Here is a 16,155-nt window from a genome sequence, read left to right on the forward strand (position 1 = left end):
AGTAGGTCTCGTTGACCCCCTTCTTCCCCATGTAAATGTATTTCCCGTGGGTTACTAGGCGCAGCTTTATTACACGTTAAAGCAAGGGCGTGCTCACGAGAGACTGCCGCGCATAAGAGAGGGGCGAATTAGAATTTAAATATTTTCTACCGGGCGGCCTTTGTGATCCCGAAGACGCGACTAAATTACCACAAATAGTCTTTGAAGAGCCTAGAAGGACGGACGGCGTCCCCCGAGGAAACGGCTACGTGGGGGAGCACGTACGGGGCGCGCGGGCGTGCGGGGGGGGGGCGAGACTAAGAGGGAAAGCTGCAGTAAGTTGAACCGAAATAAACGAGGAAGATTCGGCGTGGGTTACGAGAACGAGGTTTAGTCGTGGGATATTGGAATCCGCGGTAAAATTGCAGAGTGCAGCACAAAGTGCGGCGAAATTTACGATGCGAACGGGGACGACGGAGGCGGGAGGGCACGGGGCAGGAATGGTCTCCAGGAAATTCCGGAGTACGTTCATTATTGCGTTACTACCGTCTGCTATGGCGCATTAGATATATATCATCATTCGCGAATAGCGACTCACACAAACGAGTTTTACTTTTAACCCCCCGCGAGCTTATCGGTTTTATTGGTCGCGGACAACCGCTCGGAGTGATGCTCGAATCGAGAAAATCAAATTCCACAACGCTCTTTTCCCCCCTCAAAGACTATCTTGGCTCAACAACGCATACCGTCAGTTTGATGCAATCGTTACATTTTATTTCACAGATGGACTTAAGAAATTGCAACGCAATGTCATATATCATGTTGCAATATCTTTGCTATTATAAATTGACTATAGTCGAGAGGCTCTATTCGCGTCTATAGATCGGATAATATTGCCAAATGTAAAAATTTAGTTTATAGACCGTACGTTTTAAAGTCACATAGCTCGATACAACGAACCGAAAGGAAAACGAGCAGACCATATTTCTCGGTTTCGCAGTAACCTGTCGTTCGACTATAATGCCCAGGTCGTAATACCTAGACACATAATTTTTGGAAAACGGCGCTTAGCGGTCCTTGCTTCCGATAGGAATCAGACCGGAACTGGGCGTGATCGAGCAGTACTCTTTCCGATTCGTTCGCAATTGATGGGATCATTAAATCAAAAGCCCAATGTGCCTCAGTGTGTGTATTAGGGGTCACGAGTTTTATTGTCGATTTTTATATCTTGCAGAGTCTAACTTCGATTAGCGAACAACGTCTGGCTACTGATTAAACCCCAAATTTGCAGAGAGGGAGAAAATTGTAAAAGGAGGAAATAATATGGAAAATAATATGACATAATATTAATATTATAACTTATAATAATTAATACTTTACATATTTTGTAATAATATAGTTAATATTATATAATTATATATTAATTATATTTTTTATTACAATATATGTAAAAAGATATTTAATTTTAATTTAACAAATATTTTCGCTTTTAATTAACTTTCAATATCTCTTTTAAAGGAGCACTAGCAGTTATAAAATAATATACATATTTATATGATAAATTGCAAACGAGATGTGCTGTTCTACGCAAATTTTAAAAATCAAGATGCATACATTTTAGCAGAAAATTGTTAAGTTACAGTCTCTCAGGAATGTTAAATTCCAACAAAGCGGAAATTTTTCTGAGACTTCGAATTTGCGGCGTGACGCTTCGTGGGTTTCCTTCAACCGGTTCCTTGAGAGCTTCACATTCCCACCGCACGAGCTGCAATTTTGATTTCCACGCTCGATACGCTCGTAAATCGCGCAAATTACGCGCCCATAGCCGCGCGCGAGTAAAACTCCGCACCGGTTATTGGATCTCGTTTCTAAAAACCTTCGTTACCGCCGCTCGATCTGCGAACCCCGGTTGGCTTCGAAGTCGATTCGGCGCTTCATAAAAGGATCACGTATCAATGAACAGATAGCGTGAAAAATTTATACGCGCGATGTATTCTTTATTTCCGCCGACTCCCGAGGCGCAGTAAGAACTCGCTATATGAATGGACCTTCCTTTATCAAGTTTCCGTATGGGAGATTAAATTTCCAGCCGACAAATGGGAAGATAATAGCGAAAGTCGATTTTGTGTACACGAGAATACGTACAGCCGGACTTAAAACTTGTTAGAGACAGGATTGCTGCGCGAAACATTCATATAACTTGATACATAATAACTAAATTGAACAGATTACAATTAGATCCGTGTGTAAAATTGACTGAAGTATATTTCTCATAATGCAGAATCAATCACGGTGATTGTGACACTGAATTAAATATGACACTGCAATATTTCCAATGAATTAGCAATCACGGTCCCATTATAATTTTATGACGACTGTTAAATGCGTAGTCATTAGGCTTTATTGATATATCAGTTTGATCATTGAACAATTTTCCAGCGTTATTCTCATCTCGCTGTCACAATTATTCTGATCACTCCTATGTCACGTCGTTTGTTGAATTCTCCCGTAAATCGAGAATAATCAGAAATTATAAAATAATAATAATAAAATAGATTAATTAGAAATTAATTTTGCAATCATCTAAGAAATGGAGGCTTGCATTCTTTGCAACGCCAGAAAATGAATTCGGAAGTTAACTTAACTTTACACAACATCCAGATTTCTTACAAGCGGCCGACGTTACGGACGCTCGCAATGATTTCCGGTCGAAAGAATTAATTACCGGATCAATGTTGCGCTTGCTCGCCGCTGTCCTTTGTGAACCAAGGGGTACATTATTGGGTTACCGCGAACGAGACGGACGGACTTTGAGGGGTCCCGCGATCTGCAATTCCTCGGAACGGGCGTGTTGCTGTACTATGTGGAAGTCAAACCGAAATAAACGAGCGAGATTCGACGCGGGGTTACGAAAAACGAGCGCTCTCTCTCTCTCTCTCTCTCTCTCTCTCTCTCTCTCTCTCTCTCTCTCTCTCTCTCTCTCTCTCTCTCTCTCTCTCTCTCTCTCTCTCTCGCCATATATAGCGCGCGAGTTCTAGAATACCAGTGCGGGTTTGGCGTATATAAAAGAGCAGCTCTCTCTCGCTCTCAGATACAATACGGTTCTGGAGCTCGGTGTGTGCACGCCCGGTGACCTCCATTATTACATTGTTACATTACTATTGCCAATCCATCCTCCGCGCCGAGACCGGAGTTCATGTTTCCGTGGAAAAACCGTGCCATATCGACGCGAGAAAAAAAAAATTATAACCGCGAATGATAGATAATGACAGAAGGAAAAAAAGAGAAAAAAAATCCGTGAACCTGTCGAAGAGCGCGAGATTGGATTACTTTGGACGCGACGGAACGCGGTCTTTCCGGTACGGTGTATATCCAGGATCGGCCGATCCCACGGGAAAGGAGCTCGACGACGCGGATTCGCCATGCCCAGGATAAACAGGAAAGTTTCGCCATGCCTGCCTGCTTGCCTGCGAGAAGGAAGGAAACGATGTTACGTAATTTCGGGATGTACCTACATCACGAGCGAGAGTGTACAACCGACGACGACTCTCGCTAAGCTATACGATCTGGTTTATTAAGGCAGCCGTATCGGATATTGGATATCTCTTATTAAGATAAAGCTCGAAGTCTATGAGATGTCGCAAAAAGTACCCGATAAATTGTAACAAGGCGACTCTCCATCCCGACGTGGAAAAGGAAAATTTTATTTATGAAAAGGACCTGCGCTCTCCTGCGGCGGAGAAATGTGAGAGCATTTTCTGTTCTAAGAACGCCGATAATAGAACGACCAATTTTTAATGCTTCCGTATTATTCGACGAATGATTTAAGACCGTTCTGCGCTAAATTTAAAGCGAAAGGTCATACTTCCCGCACATCGCACTAAATATACAGTCGTCAGATCCAGACTTTTATTTAACGTGCGGTACACGAGACGGGAATGATATATATACGTGGCCGCGTACGGGTACGGAGCTAAAAGTGTGACATATGAATACAGACCTTGATTCTGAAAACGCTGACGCTCGAGTGTTTTAAATCGTCGCCAGTCACATGGCGAACCGCCCCGCAGAATCGTGAATAATTCCACTTGCGCGAAAAAAAAACTCGCGTTTATCTTTCTCTTTAACGAAACACTTAACTGTTAATGCCTTCGTAATCCCCCCTTGCAATGTCATCCGGAGAGATCGCTGTTCCCCTCTCTCCCCCTCTGCCCCTCTCACTCTGTCTCTGTCTCTGTCTGTTTCAGTCCTTCCATTTCTCTCTCGAGCGACCCTTTGCCCGAGTTCACACGAAGTCGTCGTAACGTTGTGACGGTGGCACGACTCGCGCGGAGATAAGCAGGAGAGCATCGCCGTTGATTACAGAAACGCCGGATGGCAGTCTGTGTTCCGGAACGCCGAGGACACGTACGAGATACTGAATTGCAGGCGGCTTACGCAACACGGTAACTTCCTTAGCGCGTCCCTTTTCGGAATATATCCAGACTGACGTCCGCGCGCCAACAGCGGAGCCAACGCCCGTTGTAATCTAATAGTTTGTATCCGCAGTGACGTATTCCGCGATGCACACCGGTGAACTCCGGTGATACGATAAGGGAATGCGGTTTGTGACGATGGCATATCAACGACAATCGATCGAAGTCGCGGGCCGCTTGGGTCTCGGATTATTCCATTATATCCGCACAAATAGACGGGCCTATCATTATTACGTCATTATTACGTCCTATTTCGTTAATTTTCGCAACAATGGTAAAAAAAACTGTGACATTTTGTAAAATATATTATATGTATATTATAGTAATTTCTTTCAATTTGTTGCTGTACATGGTTTAGCAGAAATTACTCAATACTATTACCTGAATCCTTTTCTTTTTATATCGTATTATAAACCTGCAAAATACGATTAGAATTGATCTATGCTAATTACTGCCTCGTAATTGTGTTCTCCTTTACCAATTTTTGTTGAAACTTCTGTCTGTTAATTTATTTGCATTTACATTTTGATTCTTCGTTAAACAGTATTTCGCAGAAATACGCCTGAGAACTTGCCGCGAAATTTGTTCGTCCAACTTGCCATCGAGAAAATTTGCCGCTTACATTATTCACGGAACGCGGGGAAAAGGAAGCGGCGGGAGAGAGGGAGAAACCAGATCGTTTTTCAATAATTTCTGCCAGCCGTAAAACGATCGCCAATGACCCGCGCGTATATATACCGGAGACCTACAAACGGGTTACGTTCCCCGGAGACCGAAATGTCATGGGATTCAGCGTGTACGGAAAGTCAAACCGAAATAAATGAGAGACGGGCAGAAACGGGGTTAAGTTCGAGGATACCCATACACGGGATGTTTATAAAGGATTTCATGGAGAGAGCAACAGGGCGGTGTGTTCGCAACCAAATGGGATTTATGACACAAACGGCACGACCGGAGGGATATGTACAAGGAGGAAAAATCGCTCGATGCATGACAAAATCCGGAAGTCCGTGTGTCCGTGTGTGATCCTGGAAGAGTGAAGTTCCAGTTCATCCGTGCTGTCAAGAATTCAACGTTCGTCGGAGTTCGTCGAAGATTTGAAGCGTGCGCGAGCCCGTTCGCCGACGGAATAACGACGTATATATATCTCATCGAACAGCAGTATTTGCGGTTTTGACGATTCCATTGGTAAATACCATCCATCACCCGATACAGTTCATTAATTATTTGTGGACGATCACGGCTCTTTGGTCGCGGTAGCAAATCTTTCATACTTATTTTGCCCACTGTCAACTATTAATATTACTTACGATTGCAAGAATATTATTGACAGATCTGTCAATAACCGGTGCTGAATAATCGATATGCATTTCCTGATTCTCTGACATTTATTTCGTACGTTCGCGATAGATAAGGTGACAACATCGCTAATTCTTCCTTTCTCTGTCTATCTCTTCCCTCTCCTCTCCTCTCCTCTCCTCTCCTCTCTCTCTCTCTCTCTCTCTCTCTCTCTCTCTCTCTCTCTCTCTAATCAGCATTATAAATAAATAATTTCCGTTCACTTATCAATTATCGAATCCTGCACAAAAAATGGTTCGCTCAGAAGCATATTCGTTTTGAGCTCGCATTAATTTTATACTAGGTTACATTATGTTAATTTTCATATTTTCTGTTAAAAAATTTTTATTAAGACCCTGTGGCCCATACTCAACTCTCTCTCTCTCTCTCTCTCTCTCTCTCTCTCTCTCTCTCGTTTCAACTTATTTTACAAAAATTAACGTCCGTGTAGAATTATGATTAAAAATACAACTCGGGTCCGTGTCGGATGAACGTCGATGAACGTAGGCGAATTCGTTAATGGACCTTGACGATTCCCGGATTTGGCGTTCCGCTCCGCAAGCTCGAGCGGAAACGAATCCCGGATTTTCGCGCCGAATTCTTCCGAACAGATGTTATTGGATTACAACAAGATGGGGAGATGGGGAAAGCATCGACGTGACTGTCAGATATCGGATTGTATTTCTCTCGAGGAGGCATAACGTGTACGGAGCCGGCATCGGGGAAAGCCGGACTGGAACAAACGGGAGAAACTGCGAAATGGGTTGCCGGGAACAAGGTTAAGTTCCAGAATATCGGAATTCATGGCAAAATAGCGAAACGGTGTATGGGGCACGCGATGGCGAGGGCGAAATTTATGACGCCGCGCCGGCCGAATATTTAAACGCGCGCGAATGTGAAAGACAGTGACGTAATATACTCACGCTTTTGGAGCGCACCTTTCGCAACCAGGAGAGGCTAATGAGAGGCTCTTCCGCGATTTCGATTATTTTCACCCTCTCCACTTCGATTCATTTTTCTGTTTTTTTTCTATTCTCTTCTTTTCCCCATTAAATCTTCTCGAAGATGAATTATTCAAGTTATCTTTATACGCAGTCGCAAACGCGCGTAACTTTGCTTCATCATTGTTTTAAGTATTCGCGTTTTACTTATCTGTGCTACCGGTGTTCTTAGTTCTATACGATTCCTAACAAAATTTTTTCACGCCGACGTTTTTATCAGCCTTCATATTTTTCTTGTGCCTCTTTCGATTTCTTTCCCAATTTTTATCGTTTCAGTTTTTACCGTTTCGCTGCTTCGTATCGTTCACATTCTCCGCTCTTGCGTTATCCTTGTTTTGATAGAGGTTGCGTATGTGTCCCAGAATAACCAACAGATTTATTTTTCTCTCCCTCTCGACATTTCTTTTCTTACCTCTTTCTCTATCCCTGTGGTCTGCCTTTTCTTCTTTCGGTGTTAAAATTCCCTTGAGACTTGTGGGGTTACACCACCGGCAAGAAAGTGTGTGTCTCTCGTGATGATTATAGAACTCGAAGCCGAACGGTAACTCGTGAGGAGAACGAGTTGCGCTAGGTGAAGCTCCATTGTTGTTGAAAGCAACAGCGACGTAACGTCGGGGCGAGGAATCCGGTCGGGTCGTTCCTCGATCACGTATCGAAACGTCAATCGTAATTGTCGCGACGGTCGAAATCGATATTGCGCGTATAGCAGGGCGATAAAGCCGGTGACGGCGGGATCGATTTGGTATTAAAATTTCACGCCGACGCGCGACGTGCGAGAATCGAGTGGATTACGGATTACGGAAATCGTCGGGTCGAATGAATTCGCCTCGTTAAAAAGGCAAGAAAGTTAAAAATCACCATATCGAATATTGGACCACACGTACAAATTAAGAAGAAATTTCACGCAAATTTGTTTTTATGTATAATGGTTTATGCTCCTTAAAATATCCGTATACGGATATAATATCAATTAATAAGTCCGATACTTGAAGTCAGATTGTAAATAAAATATGAAAGTATATACTGACCGTAATTATTAAAAAAAAATAAAATAAGATTAAAAAAAGAAACGATCTCACACAGGCTTCGGGTGTTTAAATTTGACAAAGTTCTAAATTTACGACCTGAAGATCCACTATACCGGCACATTCGTGTCGTGGGATTTTGTATTAAATAAATAAAAAGAAAAACGAAGAACTCTGGCAGAGAAAGCTCCGAAGCTCCAGTTTGGACAACAAGGTTAAGCACTGGGATATCGGAATGTCCGGCGAGGTAGAAAAGAGATTCGTACGGAATACGACGGTAACTGTACAAATAAAATGGAGTTCCTTTTTTAGGAAAATCAAAGACGAGAAAAATACGGTTTTCTTGGCGCATCCATCGTATCGCGGTGGTTTAGCAGCGCATGGCCGTTAAACGGCAGCCAAGCAAATAGAATGAAAATCGTTCTAGGAGAGATGCACGGAGAGAATCGACTTCTCTCCGGGTGGATTAAAAGCGAAGGACGACACGTCGTTGTTGATGTTGCATGCACGTAAAAACGAAACAAGGGAAACGCGAGCTTTCAGAGAAAAAGGATGTATTAAAAAGTCCGGTCGGTAGATGGACGATGGATTTTTATAACATCGGACTCTGACGTTTCATAATAGATCGTCTTTAATGTGACGTCTATTTCATACATCATACCTTTTCTTAGGTTCCAGCAAAAAATAGCACGAATATCAAGTGCGCCATTTGTGCTATCTCATCATGCATGGTAACATATAAAACATTTTAAAAAATAGACGTTTAACTGAAAAACATAAGGGTAAAGTTCCGAAAACCCCTCTCCGATTTTGATGAAACTTTGTGAAAAGCTTCGTCTTGGGTTAAAATGAAACCCCTTAAAAAGAATTTTGGCGACTCCTATAATATGCCATTTTTTAAGATAAAATGATAAAAAATATAGGGCTGTTTTTCCGAAAATGTACGCGCTCCGATTAAGGTAAAACTTTGTGAATAGGTTCTTTTAAAATAAAAAAGACACGATAAATGTCTAGATTAAGGGCGACCTCACCGATTTCAATGACCTTGGCGCTTTAAAAGTATTTAAGTGTTTAAAGCGCGTCAACTAACCCATGTGGGTCATTGAAATCGGTGAGGTCGCCCTTAATCTAGACATTTACCGTGTCATTTTTATCTAAAAGAAACCTATTCACAAAGTTTCACCTAAATCGGAGCGCGGACATTTTCGGAAGAACAACCCTATATTTTTTATCATTTTATCTTAAAAAATGGCTTTATCATAGGAGTCGCCAAAATTCCTTTTAAGGGCTTTCATTTTAACCCAAGACGAAACTTTTCACAAAATTTCATCGAAATCGGAGGGGGGCCGTTTTCGGAACTCCACCCAAACATAATACTGTTAATACACTTTAATAAACAAAATCGCTGTTTATTATATATATAAATATAAAAACATATAATAAATAAGAACATAAATTACATTAAAATATTTTTTTCTATAAATTTTATCTTTGATAAGATATCTTATACCCCTTAAAATTCGCGATCGTTGGTTACCGTGATCTATTAAAATTTGTTGAAGGTTGTATAATTATTGACTCTGAATTTCAGTTCGCCATGTTAGAACGGAGGTGTTAATGCGATTCAGATGAATAAACTAAACATGCTCATGTCACGGGTGTCCGAAACGATGAATGAAACTGTGTGAAAGCCCTATCCGTTCCACGTGACGCACACGAAGATATAGTTGCCGAATGTATCTATAGATGCGCACTGCGGTCGCGATATCGGAATTCGCGATATACGTATAAGGTGGGTGAGCCAAAGTAACCGCGGGAGTGCTTCGAAATGGGTTGCGGGAACAAGGTTGAGTTCTAGGATATCGGAATATATGGGCAAGTAACAGTGCAAAGCACAAGGGGGGTAGCGCGGATGAAATTTATGGCACCGCCGGTAGGAGAGATCCCTGAAGAAGAGAGGAAGAGAGACGTGAAGAGAAACAGAGATAGAGAGAGAGAGAGAGAGAGAGAGAGAGAAAAAAATAAAACATGTGGAGAGAAGAGAAGAGTGTACTCGAGGACGTGGAATAAAATTGTTCGGTCTTTACATAAAACACTAGAGGGCCCGTCGAAGGCGAGGAACGCGATACCTCGTTTTGCCGACGCAACAACATAATTCTACCGATTCGATCCGCGACGATAGGGACGTATTCGTCCTGGGGAAAAAAGAAGAGAGACAAGAGTGAAAAAGAGAGTGAAATAGAGGCGCGAAGCCGCCGGCCGGATCCGATGTATCCGGTGAAAATTCTCCGGTGTGGCAGGATCGAATTCCTGCCGGCCGCTTATCTGTCTCGCGTGGAATAATAGAACGCTCCGGGGCGAATAATATTTAAGAAAGCGGTTTCGCTTCTCTCTCTCTCTCTCTCTCTCTCTCTCTCTCTCTCTCTCTCTCTCTCTCTTGACGGCAACGGCGGCGGTGGCGGCGGCAGTGAACCGTGGAATAAGGATTTTATCGCGAATCGCCATAACGATCGTCTTTACGACGCGATTCGCCGCCCTCTGAAGAGCAAAACAGCGGCTCGCAGATTGGCTCGGGTTCAAGTTGAGACTTGAACAACGAGATGCCGCGAAGCACGCGTGTACCCTCTCGGTAGACGTTACTCTCGTGCGTCGCCCGTTAACCCCCTGATGCGTTCTACTTTTTCATTTTATCTGAAAATTCGACGCAATACACAAAATCGGGAATAATATCCTGGTTCTTACATCGCGGTGTAATCAGGCTCATCCTACCTAAATGTTCCACGCAATCAGATTTAAAACGAAAATGCTATCTTGCAAATTCTAGCATATGCGAAATTCTAGTCTGACGAGCGCAGTGGAGTGAAGCAGAAATCTCAGTAAATCAGTAACTTTGAAAAGTTATACGCATGACGAGAAGAGGGTGATTCTTAACCCTATTCGCTCCAACGTGTTTTCCGCCCTTTTTAATCCTCGCTACTACTTTTAGCTTTAATTTGCGCTTTGGAACATTAAATTTCGTCAATTCGTTCGTGAGTTATGATGCGAGGATTAGAAACCCGTTGGGACACGAAAGGGCTGGTTGGAATGAATAGGGTTAATAAAAAGTTGACCTTTCGATTGTTTTCGGAGATTACGGATATTTCGAAAGCAAACTTTATACTATAAGGTAGTTATAAAATTTAATCACGCGTTAATCGGTATCCAAAACTAATTATGATAATTTTTTATAGCGATGGTCGTTAAAATTAATTACATTTTTATACAATTTTATGATTCTCGATACTTAATGGCCCTTATTAATTTATCGCAACGCCTCACACCGTTATGTAATTAGTAATTGATCGAACGATGCACGATGTAAGGTGAATATTATAACGCGTATTATTATTAGTTAATTTAATTGGCCGCTTTCTCGGTAGCATCGCGCATACTAGGCAAATGAGAAGCTAATATAGACGACTATGTACCACACGGTACATATTGGACCGCGTTCAAATCGAAACTCAAACAATGCCGCGGACGTGTTTCCGGGATCGTCAATGGACGCTAAGGAATCTGTGCTAAATGTTTTGCCGCGCGTCCCAAAATTACTTTGAACTTTAGCGACCGTCTACGTCGACGTTTGCTGTACACATACAATTGCGATACAGTGGAGCAACGGCAAACAATGTTACGTCAATTTAGTGAGATATCGATTTTGTGTTGGTATGAAACTGATGTCCAAAGTCAGTATGTTTGTACTTTTATAAGCGATGTCAAAGAGACAGTATATCGGATTTCTTTTGTTCCGCACTTTTATCAGAGTCAATAGAAAGATTTTAATTTTCACGAAAGTATCGTTCAGGATGGAATTAAAAAATAATATAAAAAGACTCACCTCACGCGTTTTCAACTGTTCACCTCTCCGTTGATCATTCTGAAACCAAATAAAATTGCAATTAGCGATTGAGTTGCTATTACAGATGCACTTTACAGTCAAATATTTAATTAGACAGTAGCTAAATAATAATATGTACATAAATCAATTTGCCGCGCGCTCCGTAATTTTATAATTATATACATCTCGGTGTTCATTCTTGGAACAAATTAATTTAACAACCAATTCCTTCAAAATTTTCCATAATGGCCGTAATCCAGTAAAGAGATTACAGCGATGCGACCCTTACTGAAAGTGGCTTTAACTATTAGTAAAGTCCGTCCCTTGTCGATAGGAAATACCTCTAAACGCGCCGTTGCAGTCGACAATGCCAGAGTCTCATCGGGATTCCGATATATCGATATTATAGAGGAGCGCAGGAGCGATTGTAACACGATACAATGCCCTTGTAACATTGCCCTTTATTACCTAAGTTATCTGTGTTACTAACGCGAATTAAACCATTTGCCTTGTATTTGGATCTTCAATAAGATTATTCACGATAATTCTCTGTAACTTTTATAAAACACTTATTTTGTATTTTTCATATACTAAATGTAATAAGTAAATACTGTACGCGAGTTGATAACAGATATATTTCGATCAAATATTGACAAATGCAAGAATTAATATTAAATGTACTAAATAGTAATTGATTAGTAAGACTAGTTCGTGGAAAAACTGTAGAAAATCAAATTCAGGCCGATAAGAGTCTACAATATAAGTTCATTTTTTATCGTTGGAGGATTTTAGTAAAGATTTTCGAGAGGAAAATATTTGAAGTGCGTAAAGAGCATAATTTATCTAGTATAGTTCGTTGATGTATTTACCTTTGAATTAAGTTTTAAAAAAAAAAACGTATTTTTAATGTCGGTAATAGGTCACGCTAGACGTATCCTGAGTTCGCCATGCTACAAATCAGGACCTTGCTAGGATTAAATCTATCTCTCGTGAAACGAAGCGCCCTTCTAAGCACGGCGAATCGATCGTTGCGGTTTCGCTCGCTCGCTCGCCCGTTCGCCCACCGCGAAACAAATTCACGACGCACACCGGGGGCGAACGTGTTCCGTCGTTAAAAATGTAAACTCCACGATCTTACGAGCGCGGGCATGGTTCATTTGCCTCGTAAAAGCGAAACTAATGGTCGGCACCGAGTTATGTACCCCATATTGGCTCGCATTCAAGTCGAAATTCAAACCGCGCCGTGAAACGCGCGTCGTGATCACCGGCCGGGTCGTTACGACCCCTCGCTGAAACACGAAATCAGCTTGTCGGATTATTAACCCTTTCATTATCGAGCTGAATTTATGCAAAACGCCGATGATTTTAGACATTTTAAAAGATTAATGTCTTTCCGTATCATGAAGTCCAAAATATAAGGAGATATGAAATTTTCATCGCAAAATGAACTCCTATATTTGAGGCAGACTGATATCTATAAATTTCTAAATAAGAGTTTACACTTTTCCTCGAAAATTTCTTGAAGATTAAAATTCCAGTCGAGCATCGCACAAATATTAATTGTCATTTCGTCTTTGACGTTTTCATCACAAATAGTTTATAATTAATTAAAGAATAACATATAAGTTAAAGTGAAGAGACTATATAATAAGATAGCATCAAAATGAAAAATTATTAAAATAAAACATCAATGTAATAAAATTAACCGGTAAATTTGTAGATTTAGACATTCCATTCTTAACCTTATATATAATTTCCTTCATCGCAATATACCTGTTCAGATTATGAATCACAAATGTGGAAGTAACGTGCGTTTCTACGAATCGTTACGTTCTCGAGTCGGCATGAAAGCGATGCCGCGGGACACACACGTGAGATCATCGTAGGATGGAACTCGAGGTATACTGCCAATCGCGAGAAGCCGAAACATCCAAAAGGAATTTTATTCTCTCGTGCGAACGAAAAGCATCCGCTGCGCGCTGGCGCGCTATAAAATATCTCGAAGGACATTCGTTTTAGAAACGATAAATTATTGTATATAGTTTCTTATACTAAAAAGATTGTAAATATATTGCGTGAAGTTATAAACCTCGTCACTAAAAATTTCTTGTCTTTCGCAAACATTTGTATACGTATATATTTACTATAGTAATAACATTTTAATACAGATTTAAGAGATAATGATAAAGATAAACTAATTAAAAAAATTTTGAGTATTTAATTTGGCGCAGCTATTTATTTATTATTAATAAATAATGTGTTTTACTGAAAAACTTCTGGGATTTTATTCTCAAAATATCAAGAATACTTCTAAGACTTTTATTTTGCACATTTATAACCTTTTCTCTATCCAATCTATAATAATATTGTTAATCTCTATCTGTAATAATATCTATCTATCTATCTCTAATATCTAGAGATGTTATTATGTCTTTTACTAAATGAAATTAATAAATCCTGTAAAATATTTACAATTAATTGAAACAAGACTGACAAATTGTCGCAACTCGTGATAAAATTTCATCACTGTAGAATATAGATTATGATAATTGAAAGGAGGTAAGGGAAAGGAAAAAGATTATTAATTCTTACGGAGGAATAGTCGCGAATGGATTAGATTCGCGTAATTAGAAATCTTGTCGCGTGGGGACATAAATGGACCAGACATTTCCATTCCCGGAGCAGGAAAACGAACCTTCAGTTTCTGAAATCTGCGCTCGCAATTTTCTCGCTTGTCCTAGAAGGAACATGTCATGTAAAAACAGAAATAAAGCTAACAAGAATTATATAAAATTCGCGATTGTGCACAAAGTATACCAAAAAATTAATCATTTTTCTGTCTAAAATAAATATAATCATTGCGCGCGCGCGATTCTGTTATCATATAAACATTTTATTTAATCGTGTGGAAGTAATCTTAAAGCTTCATGTAATATTGTTGCGATTTCAAAGGAAATATTAAAATATGTATTTCGAGACTGGCGCAACATCTCTCTTTTTTTAAACTCACTTTGATATTCACTGAAAATATCGTATTTACAAATGTACTTAAACGCAAATTTGCTAGAAATATGGCAGAAGCTAAAGGCGACCGAGAGCGAGAGCTCCGCCGAGAGCAATCCCGGGCGTAAAATACCGCAGCCATGCCGGCAGTGAGGCGGCACGAATTATCGGCCGCGCGATTCCGACAATTTAGCGATCCGCCCGTTGTGCGACGACACGACGACAACGCTATTCAAATCTCGCTCCCCTGTCTTCATTCCCCGCTCCGCGCGCCCCGCAACCGTGGCAGTAAAACAAATCCTTTTATCCCGAGCGAGGCGTTTCGTCTCCTCGAAACCATAGCCGCGTTCATCCCGCAGGATGTGTCCGGGATGAAGGGTGCAGAGAGGACGACGCAATTCCACACCGACAGAGAGAATACCTCGCCCGGCTGCAGCGGGAGGATAAAGAGGTGAACGGAGGCGAAGAGGGAGAAAGGGAGGTGGCACATTGCGCAACGCAGCACGGCTGCATCCTGCCTCCTGCCCTATGCTCCCGCGTCCTTCCCTCGTTGGCGGTGTGGCTGCAGACGGCGCATAAGCCACTCGTCATTATTTCATCGAAGTCGGTGGTTGGTTCAACAGGTACGCGATTCCGAGTCCATGGAAATCGTCGGGCTTGTATAGAAAGGAGACGGAACAACGGAGAGAATCGGGGATGCTTGAAGAAGAGAAATAACGATGCTTATATATACAGAATATCGTATATAGAAATGGAGCGCAATCCGTCAATCGTAGATTGTTTGGCGTAGTTGAATTAGATTTGTCAAATTATACATTGGACGTCATTAATTTCTGTATACTTCAGCGTTAAATATTTAAATAAAGATAAATAGTGAATTAAAGAATTCTGATCGAGTACTTGTTCAAAATTAATCAAGGAAGAATAAGAGAGCTTTAATTAATTACGTTCGTAAAAATCATGTTGGAGAAGTTCTTTAATATTTGTTGTAGCAAATAAATTTCATGAATATATCTTTCGCCAATTTTACTTTTAGTATATCTATAAAATTCAAGAAATGGATAATCTCTGAGACTCTTTGTACATTTGTGAATATCATCGCGTCTTTCTACGATGCATGCAATGTTTGCAAGACGAAAGGATGTCGAACATCGAGAGCGGAATTGGCCTAGAGCCAAAGCATTACTTCCGAGAAGAAATAAAAGAAAAGTTAGACGATCCGATACATGCGCGAAAGTGAGAAAGAATGGTGAGTGCGACAGAGAGAGAAAGAGAGAAAGAGAGAGAGAGAGAGAGAAAGAGAGAAGGGGGCAGAGACCGAAGGATGGTAACCCGAATGAATATTTAATTTCTGCATATCTCACCCCGGGTAAAGTTCAGAGCGACGGGATGGCCGGTTCGCTCCCAGGAGGATGGAAGGAAGAGCCCCGTGTCCCTTGTACTTCCCAGCAGCCTCC

At 41.1% G+C, this 16,155-nt stretch overlaps 1 protein-coding gene across 1 annotated transcript in view; it reads right to left on the reverse strand.

Moving 5' to 3' along the window:
• Nucleotides 1–16,155, reverse strand: part of LOC143896793 (uncharacterized) — a 202,120-nt gene that overhangs the window by 40,807 nt on the left and 145,158 nt on the right. Inside the window, exon 4 of the mRNA XM_077404828.1 lies at nt 11,696–11,734. Coding sequence (XP_077260954.1) covers nt 11,696–11,734 — 39 coding nt within the window. The remainder of the gene's footprint in view (nt 1–11,695; nt 11,735–16,155) is intronic.

The sequence above is a fragment of the Temnothorax americanus genome, unplaced genomic scaffold (assembly GCF_048541705.1).
Source record: "Temnothorax americanus isolate GAGA-0224 unplaced genomic scaffold, ASM4854170v1 Scaffold2, whole genome shotgun sequence".
In the NCBI taxonomy this organism is placed as follows: domain Eukaryota; kingdom Metazoa; phylum Arthropoda; class Insecta; order Hymenoptera; family Formicidae; genus Temnothorax; species Temnothorax americanus.